Source organism: Triticum dicoccoides, chromosome 6B (assembly GCF_002162155.2).
Source record: "Triticum dicoccoides isolate Atlit2015 ecotype Zavitan chromosome 6B, WEW_v2.0, whole genome shotgun sequence".
In the NCBI taxonomy this organism is placed as follows: domain Eukaryota; kingdom Viridiplantae; phylum Streptophyta; class Magnoliopsida; order Poales; family Poaceae; genus Triticum; species Triticum dicoccoides.
Window position 1 is genome coordinate 131,435,977 of NC_041391.1, and position 9,606 is coordinate 131,445,582.

The 9,606-nt window shown below is 50.4% G+C and overlaps 2 protein-coding genes across 2 annotated transcripts in view; both read right to left on the bottom strand.

Moving 5' to 3' along the window:
• The window catches only part of LOC119320885 (pentatricopeptide repeat-containing protein At2g17140-like), a 5,320-nt gene extending 2,018 nt beyond the window's left edge, over positions 1-3,302 (bottom strand). Inside the window, exons 1-2 of the mRNA XM_037594798.1 lie at positions 814-3,302; positions 429-558 (exon numbers count right to left, since the gene is read on the bottom strand). Coding sequence (XP_037450695.1) covers positions 429-558; positions 814-3,302 — 2,619 coding nt within the window. The remainder of the gene's footprint in view (positions 1-428; positions 559-813) is intronic.
• A 2,313-nt stretch (positions 3,303-5,615) lies between these two features.
• LOC119320886 lies at positions 5,616-8,609 on the bottom strand. Its single transcript, XM_037594799.1, has 7 exons — positions 8,535-8,609; positions 8,362-8,443; positions 6,662-7,687; positions 6,494-6,556; positions 6,187-6,407; positions 5,845-5,948; positions 5,616-5,756 (listed from the first exon to the last, which is right to left on the bottom strand). The coding sequence occupies exons 1-7, from the start codon at positions 8,607-8,609 to the stop codon at positions 5,642-5,644; spliced, it is 1,686 nt and encodes a 561-aa protein (XP_037450696.1). The 3' UTR covers positions 5,616-5,641.
• Between the last annotated feature and the right edge of the window lie 997 nt (positions 8,610-9,606).

Genomic DNA, 9,606 nt, shown 5'->3' on the forward strand with positions numbered 1-9,606 from the left:
GCGCGCGCGCACGAGGGGTAATACAAAGAGAAAGAGAGACATCGATACTCACCAGCGGCGGCACACCCAGCAACAGCAAGCCTCCGTTGCAGCCGTCCAACAGCTGAGCACCACGGAGAGGCGAGCAAGAGAGGCTGCGGTGCCGCAGCAGAGACAGACCTAGCTAAGGCAAAGGTCATGGCAGGCAAGGTGTGTGTGATGCAAATGGGTTTCCCTATATACACCGTGGCTATTTATTTTCTTCTATATTATAAGGTTTTCAGTTACACCGGTGGTCAGAAAGCGCGTACGCTATGGTAGAACGGTCAAACAGAGTTGAGTGGTGAGAAATCAATACAACCTAAACATGTGGGTTTGTAGTCACAAGCAACTTCTCAGGCTTTCCATACATGTCATTATCTAGGGCTTTAGGGTGATGAGAGACTTACTCAGCCACTGTTCTCAAGTACATAAATGTCATCATCCTGCTGCCTTTTATGCTCGTATATATTGCCTCTTTGGCCCCATCCTGTTCTCACTCTATTGGTAATTTTCATAACCGTATGAGCACTGTCATCTCTGCATTTCAAAAATGAAGTCAGAGTCATTGCAGCTCAACAGAGAAAGTGAACTTTACTATCTTTTAGAGTTAGTTTGTGTTTCTTGTAAGATGAAACCTTGCATCAAAATAAACTCTGTTTAAACAATATGCCTTGGTTATTGTACTAAATTTAAACAATACTTCATAGTCTAAGCGCTACAGAATCCTTGCATCCAAATAAACAGAAGAAGATTGAAGTAAACACATAACAAGAAACTTGATCGTGATAATACCTGTGCAGAAGGGAATGCCAATCACTTTCAGCATACTTGCCATGCTCATGCTTCCGGCTTCCAGTAGTAACCACACCAGAAACAGTAGCATGACCAACATTACCATCTGCCATTTCCATCATCTTTTCCGACAGTATATCAGCATCCTGCTTCTTTCCCGTTTCACTTAGTACATCTATGACAGGCATGAATGTGGCTGGATCAAATGAATATCCTTTAGCTATAAACAACTTGAGAAGACTATGCGCTTGGTCTGCCTCACGAACATCGCAGAGCCCCACGATGATCTGCTTATATGGGAAACTTTGGATGGAGATTCTCATTTCAAGTGCTGTTTCAAGAATGTTCTTGGCTTCTATCCACCTAGCATAAGTGGAGAGTTCGGCGCACATTAGGCAATAGAGCACTTCCTTCTGACCACATGTACTCAAAGCAACATCAAATACCCTCTGAGCTGCAGAGAAATCTGCAATCTTACAAAAAGCCTTGATCAACAAGCCAAAAGAAGTTACATTAGGAACTATTTCATTCTGCAACATTTCATCTAACAAAGGCATTGCTTTGTTCACCATTCCTTGTTCACAAAAGGATTTTATCAAGCTATTGTAGGTCATGACGTTAGAAGAGATCCCCTTCTCCTTCATTTCACTCATCAATTCAAGGATTTCATCCGACATGTGTTTTTCTTGAAATCCCCAAATCAACAAGTTGTATGACCTTGTGCTTGGGTTGAAACCTTTCTTTTCCATGTCTCTCAGAACCTTGATGGCTGAAGATGTCTTGCCATGCTTGCAATAACCGTGAATAAAGGTATCATATATAACTGAATCAGGAGAAATATCTTTTGCTATCATCTCAAGTAATCGTTTCTTTGCTTCTTCAAACCTTCCTTCTTTGCACAATGCATTCATCAAAGTTGTGTAAGTGATTCGGTCAGGTAGACATTTTTTGCTGAGGAAAGAATCACTCGCTAAACTTGAAAACGAACTACCCAATCTGCCAAGAGCCAAACTTCCTTCATTCCACATTTCATCGACAATGTCCATAGCCATATCTAATTTACTGCTTCTGCATAGTCCATCAATAATGATATTGCAGCTTGTTGTATCCAAGCTATATCCTTTCTCACCCATCCTCTCCAACAACCTTTCTACCTCTGTAGTCCTACCAGCTTTCCACAAACTCTCCAGCAAAACATTGTAGGTGAACAAATTTGGGGCACACCCCTTCTGCGCCATCTCATCAAGGATCCTGTTGGCAGCGACAGTGTTTCCCTTCGAGCAATAAGCACGGAGCAAACTAGTATAAGTCACAACATCTGGTGTCATCACACCACTCCTCACAAAATCCTCAACTCTCCTTACATCAAACGATTTGCCCTCCTTACACAATCCATCAACAATGATGTTGTATGTATAGCTATTAGGCTGGACACCCTCATGAGCCATCTCGCTCAGCAACTCTTGCGCCTCTCCGATCTTACCATTCCTCACCAATCCTGACAACCAGCGGTTGTAACTCTCGACCTTCCTCAGGAACCCACCACATCTCATAATGTCCACCAGCACCCTTGCCTCATCCACCATCCCGGCATCACAGAAACCGCTGAGCATCACATCAAACGTCACCTGATCAGGCCTCGGCAGACCCGGCTTCAGGGCCTCCTGCATATCATTGAATATCATGTATGCCTCCAGCACCCGGCCAGCCTTGCAGAGCGCAGAGATCCTGCCATTGAACGTGACCACATTGGGCGCGAGCCCCTGCGCCCGCATCCGTTCCACCAGCCTCTCGGCCTGGTCCACCTGGCCCTCCCGGCAGAACCCCGCCACCACCGTGTTGCAGACCACCAGGTTCATCCTCGGCATTTCGTCGAGCACCCCGAGCGCATCGGCGCTCCTGCCCGCGCGGCAGTATCCTCGCGCCAGGATCCCAAAGCTGAAGTCGTTCCTGGCGGGCATCGCGTCGAACACCCTGCGTGCGAGGTCCATGCGGCCGGCGGCGCAGAGCGCCTGCAGCAGCACGTTGCGGGTGAAGACGTCGGGGGCGGCGCCGGAGAGGAGGAGATCCTTGTAGAGCGACTCGACGAGGTCGAGGCGGGACTCCCCGAGCGCGGCGAGGAGGAGGCGGTTGTAGACGGGGGTGGGCGGCGGGCGGAGCGCGGGGCCGGGGAGCGCGCGGAGGGAGCGGAAGGCGGAGAGGGAGAAGTCGAGCGGGACGCGCGGGGAGGCGGATGCGGCGGAGAGCAGCGCGAAGAGGTGCGGGGCGGGGTCCGGGAGGGAGAGGAGGTGGGCGAGGAGGCGCGGGAGGAGCGGGTGGCCGGAGGGATCGGCGGCGAGGAGGCGGGAGAGGAACGAGGTGGAGTGCGGCGGCGGAGGGGAGGCCGGGGAGGAGAGGTCGAGGAAGAGGCGGAGCGCGGCGGCGGGGTTGGCGGCGTTGCGGCGGAGGAGCGCGAGGAGGGGGATGGCGGCGGAGGGGGAGGTGGACATGGGAGGGTCGCGGCCGCGGCGAGGGCGGCGGCGGAAAGGGTTTAAACGTGCCCCCGCTGGCTGGCTGGCTGATCGGTGGGGTACACTGTTAGGTCAACGGTCCGGTTCTCTCTCACTGCTCTGTGGGGCCAAATCGTCCTACTTGTCACTGCTCTGTGGGGCCAAATCATCCTAGATCGTGAGCTCACTAGAAAACCATGCTATGCATATTCGTGATCACCCATTTACAAATTGCCACATGCTCACATTCTTAGCTCATGCTTACAACAAATTAATTCTTCCAAGTTACAAAGGAAATGACCTCCCACATACTTAATGGCCCCATTTTTTTTTAAGAATGCGAACGAATCTAAGGGATTTTTGTTGCAAAATATCTAAGGCTGAGAAATGTGAAAATGTCGAGAACGCTGACCTACCGTAGTTGTTTAACAATCGCCAAGGGCAACTCCACCGGGCCAACCAAAACGAACACATAATGTGCTTTGTTTTTTGCCCATTTGGATCGGCCAGACACAAATTAAAGTCTGGCCGTGTCCGTCGGTTAGTAGGTGCGACCAACGCATTTTAGATTTTAACCAAATTTTAAATTATAAACATATACATTACCGCCAATAGTCCGTTCATTGCATAATTAAAATAAAAACATAACTAAAAAAATAAAACTGGCCGGTTGTCGTCGTCCTTGCCCTCGATCTACTCTACTGGTCGTCGTCATTGTCGACGAGGTTGATGAATACCAGAGTCGCCCATGGATAAGGCCATGGTACCGATCATGCACGCTGGTTGTTGCTGCTGCTCTAGCTTCGGCTCCACCCACTCCGGCATGCAGGGCACCGTGGACGTCCACGACTACGAGCGCCCCACTAGCGACGCAAGTGGCCACGACTCAGGCTCAAGCATGGCGAAAGCGCCTACGGCCAGCGCCAGTGCCAGGCCAGACCACTGGGCGAGCTCGTCGAGGTGGGAGTCCTCGAGGACCTTCTTGAAGGCCTCGTCGTTCTCCTCGCCCTCCTCCTCCACCCCCGCCGGCTGTGGTGCTGGAGCGCGTGCGGCAAGGCACGGGGCGCTGGCGCACAACCGGCAATGATGGTTGTGCTCGTCGATGAACCACGCATCCCAGTGCGTGGAGTCCACCGCGAATACTGGGCCGTTGCGGAGGTCGATCGGGAGCTGAGCTGACGATGGCAGATCCTCGCCTCCCACACGCGACCTCTGGCATTGGTTACAATGTGAGGCGTGCGACAGGTTCACGTCCGCCTAGGGCACGGGGATGGCGTTCTCCCAGTAGTGTCGGCACTGGTGGACGGGCACGTAGATGCGTTCACGCACCGGCGGCGTCACGGTGAAGGTCGCCGCACGGCGCCGCCCCGAGGAGGAGCTCGTCTCGTGGTTGTGCGCTCTGGGCGTGTACTTCCACGACATGGTGCGCCAGGGTTGACTGTGACTGTTGAGTGTACGATAGGCAGAGAGAGGGAGAAGAGTGGGCGTTGTGGCCAACCCCCTGCACAAAAGGACCACACGAGGTAGTTGGGTGGCTAGCAAGTGGGGTCGAGACGGACACGCGGCGCATCCATCTGTTGTCCATGTGGACACAAACCCCGCTCAATTTAGGGCGGATATGCGTCCACACAAACAACAAACGAACTTGAAATGGGTGTTACTCTGCACATTGGGTTGTCACTTATGCGCACGCGGACCAAAGCAGACAACTGCACATGCCGACCCAAACATACAAAAACAGATGAAATGCGTCCATGGGTTTGAGTTGCCCTATCGCACATGTGTGCTCTAGAGCCAAATAATCGACGACAGATAAACGAAGGGAAATCATTCTGTTCCGAAGCAGTCTGAGCTATATCTGACTTCTGATGAAATGGACAGCTCCAGCCGACGACTACACACCAGCAACTACTTCAGACAGGTTCAAAAAAAAGCAACTGCTTCAGACTTCACCAGGAGAAATGCTCAGCTCTTTTTCCCCCTTTGCTAGAGAAAAAATCAGTTAAGCAGGAGCATTTGTTTCTGGCTGCACCACCAGAGTTACCAAACAACATTGTGAAAACCCCAGAAGTAAAAAAGAGGAGACTGAAAAAAATCAGGCGACCAAGCTTGTTATTTCACGCGCCTGTGAAAAAAAAACTGTAAGTTGGCAACAGACAGACACTCACTCACTCTCACTCAGACACCACAGGTGCTTGTTTCATCACGTTACAAAGGAGCAGCACAAACCACAACAATGACTGTCTAGGCTATATGTGTAAGAAACAGAACCTAACCAATCAGTAAAAAAATGAAGAGAGAAAACTGTGTAAGGAACAAGATCCACATGTGCGAGAAGATCAGAAGCACGGGACGTTCTCGGTCTTCATGACCAGGTTGCACGTCGAGTAGATGGACGCCGCGGCAGCTTGCACTGCCCACTCGCTCTCGGAAATCTCCGGGTTCTTCAGCTTCCTGCACAGGCACATCGGGAGTTGTTCAGCAATACATTCAATTCGCAAACACAAAACCATGTACGGTCAATATGCGGTGATGAACTAACCATAATTCAGCCATTGGGCCTAGCAGTGGAGCCTCACAGGTCACTTGTTGCAGGCCTTTATCACAATTCTGCAACATTCCTTGCACTTCCTTCAACCGAATTTCCTGCAGCAAGTAACTGGCATGATCAGGAACATAGCAGCTTGAATGAGTCTAAGTCTCAAGATCATTATGCGACATGCGAACTGTCGTGCGACTGATATTACCAAAATGAAATAGAGCCTAAGTCTCATTTTGATGCCTGATCAAAATCAGTGAGAAAGAACCTAGACTCTTATGTGTCAGACATCAACAAACGAGAATAAAAGTGATTCAACGCCACAACTTTCATCAAAATACTCACCAAGTGCCTTCCCTCCTCCTGCAGTGTTCTTTCCATCTGAAGGAATAGAGACCTCCACCGTGCAGCATGTTCTTCTGAAACTGTTTTTCCAGTGGGCCCAGCTTCAGAAGAATGTGCAATGGATGGTTCATTCTCTTGACTAGATGAGAATTCTGTTGATATCAGGTGCGGCAGTTCAGTTTGAAGAGCATTCCTCACTCTCTTCCTACTGCGCTTCAAAGCTTCAAGGATGAAGAAAGAAAGCATAATTAAGTGGAGTGCACAGGTTACAACTTTAAATTGTACTTGTTAAATATAGATAACATACCAGCAAGCCGCCCTCGTATGTCCTGCTGTAGAAGCTCCAGCCATTGAGAGGCAACACTGGCAGCTGGTCATTAAAAGGCAAGAAAACTGTCAGATGTGGATATTTCTATAAGAATCTAGTGTAGTGCTTGCAGAATGTATGATTAGTAATCTAAGCAATTGAGCATACCCTTAACTGATAGCACAGTCATGTAATCATGTTGAGATTCATGATCTAATGTACTACATGTCCTATCCGAAGCCATAGTGATTGTTGATGAGAGTTGCAATTTCAGATTGTCACCACCCCCTGCGAGGAATTTTGATGCGCTAGGCAGCTGATGGTGAAACATTGCATTATTACCTTCCATCATGAGATGGCACTTCATCAAACTATCCCCATACTTCTGGTCCTGAATTCTCTCTATAGCTTCTTTACCTCTTTCACCTATTTGGCCAGCAAGACCAGGCTGGCTTGCGTTCTCAAGCTCCTCAGAGCGTACCATTGCCTTTATTATTGAGTATACTTGCTTGCTATTTCTCACATGATTTATTATTCCTGGATTCAGCCCAGATAATAGGCCACTGGGAGCAGCAACCTTCGTGAACTTTGTCTGTTCATTCTGGGTAGAAGTGCTTCTCTTGAGCTCATCATCCCTTTTCCGCTTGGGGGGTCGACCGCGTGGCTTAGGTGCCACTGCAGTTCCATGGGTTGAAGAAAGGAACCCATTCTGCTTCATTTCTCTCCACTTTCTATGTGACTCACTTTCTCCTGTAGCACCAGTTGTACTACCACATTCTGATGGATCACTAACTTTGGACTGACCCAGCTTCTTGTAAGGAAAGAACGGATTTACCTCTGCCACATCAGAAGAACCCACTCTATTAAGATCCAACCCAAGGGGTGCATCACTCATCCTATTTTCACTGTGTTTTGCATCAGCCTTAAGTTGCAAGTCTGCCCGGATGTTCTCTTTGCCACGTGCCAAAGGATTGGCATCATGCAAACTTTCAGCCAAAACTGCATCCGAAGCACGGCCCAAGGTCAGGCAAGCAGGTTCTAACTGCAGAAGTGCACCAGTCCGAGGCAATGAAGGGGCCCTATATTCACATTTTGTGGCGCCTTCAGCAGAAAATTGAGGTATGTCCTTCTTATTACATGGATGTACACGTCCCTGTGCTTGATCTGAAGATTCCAAAATCCCCACCCTCGGATCTGCATGATAGATGCAATGAACATGAACAAATCAATTGTGAACACAAATGCTCTCTAAATTGACATGATAGAAGCGATGTGCAATATGTTGCCACTGAAAGGTGCTAATTTCGTTCTGCCTCATTATTCCTCAACAGAAGCAAGGTAAAGAATATGATGAGCCACAACCCTACAACCACAAGTGCTAGATGTTCCAGTGTAGCCACATAGATAGATCCTCTGCCAAACATCAGTGCACCATCTCAAATCTCTGTTCTACCAATAATTAATTAAAGGACTTCCTATTAAATTCACAACTCTTTCTAGCAAGTCAGATTAAATTGCTAACAGGAATGCGCTACGGGTGCCATCGCCAGCAGGTTCCACGCATCTAAGCTAAGAACGGTTGCTATTCACAGGCGCAAAAATTAGCTGCCAATTGTTTTGTTCCTGAACAGAGTGGAACAAAAGAAGTGTATCTAGCCATTAGATCTGTTGTGAGACACTTTACTACATACACCGTGCCATCTCGAATTTTAGTCCTACTGGTGACTTCAAGACTGCTGGCTAAGGATTCGAGAACGAGGACAACGCAGAGCAGAGCCGAAGCTATGCTTGCAGCTCGCGCCGCGCTAGAGCAGGCTAGAAGCACGGGAGCAGCACAGATCGAGGCCACCGAGGAGGCGAGGACCCACCTCCCAATTGGGCCGCCGGAGCCGCACCGCATGCCTCCGCAGCGCCGCCGCCCCCGCTCCCGGACGCCCTTCTGGACAATTCCTGCAAAGAGCGCGCACCACGAGGTCAGCACCACAGTCCAAACAATCAGACCCGAGAACCAGACGCGGAGAGGGACCCGCCCGAGGCCCACCTCGGCCGTCGGCGGCGGCGGCGCGCCCGATCCGGCGGGATCCGTCGGGGCGGAGCGCGGGCCGGCGTGGTCCATGGGGGCGCCGGGGAGCGCGGCGCGGGGGAGGAGAGATCTGGGCCCTAGGGTTTCGGGGGCGGAGCGGCGGACGGGAGCGGGCGGTGGGGGGGTGGGGAGGGAGACGCGAAGCTCTGCGTGATTTTTGAAATGGAGGACGTGCCTCGTCGCGTGGGGGTGGGGGTAGGGGTGGGGGTGGGTAGGGAGGAGGGGCGAGGGTTTTATGGGTGCGGTTTTTTTTGAATTCGGGCGGAGGTGGGCGCGGTTCCGATGGCGCAGCGCATGTGGCGTGGTGGTGGTGGTGTGTGGGGAAGGGAACCGGCGAATGAATGAATGGATGAATATCCGGGGGCTAGCCTCGCTTTTGATTTTGATTTTTGAATCGCAGGCAGGAGGGGGGAGCGCGCCGTGCCCTGCCCACCGATGGGGTTTGAATTCTTCTCTCTCCGTGGGGGGTGGGGAGCTCTCGTGGGATTTGAATTTCGGGAGGTGGAGACGGGTTCTTTTTTTTTCTTTTTCTTTTTTTGAAATAGGTGGAGACGGGTTCTTGGTGGTGGATGGATACGGGTCGGGGCGGCTCGTCGCCGTGGTGACGGGCTGAGGTGCAAATACTAGCACTGTCTTGATTGCGCGTTTAATGCTTCGATTGCACTCCACTAAATTGCATTCTCAAAATAAAATAAAAGAAACCCCACCGATTGCCTTTTAAGAGCAAAGCTAATAGAAGAGCCGGCTGCTAGCTATATGCTAGTGCCACATCATCTGAAGTTTCCTCTAAAAGATGCTCATATAATAAGCTGGCTGTAGGTTGGCGATAGTATTTACTGTCTGCATGCAAGAAGACGTGCAATGGTTGGCTGGTTGGTAGAAGCGCCTGCCTTTATCCCTCGCGATGGCTGCATGCTCGCCTCACTTTTTCGTAGCTTGTGCTGTAGCCCGGCGACTGATGAATCACCCGCTTCCTTCTCTCTCTTGCCTTCTCTGTCCTCCAACTAGGATTTTGCTGATTTGGAACTTC

Coding starts and splice junctions, on each gene's coding strand:
- LOC119320886 (XM_037594799.1), bottom strand. CDS start 8,609: ATGGACCACGCCGGCCCGCGCTCCGCCCCGACGGATCCCGCCGGATCG. Junction 5,949..6,186: donor AGGAGGAGGGAAGGCACTTG/GTGAGTATTTTG, acceptor TACTTGCTGCAG/GAAATTCGGTTGAAGGAAGT. Junction 5,757..5,844: donor GGCCCAATGGCTGAATTATG/GTTAGTTCATCA, acceptor GTGCCTGTGCAG/GAAGCTGAAGAACCCGGAGA.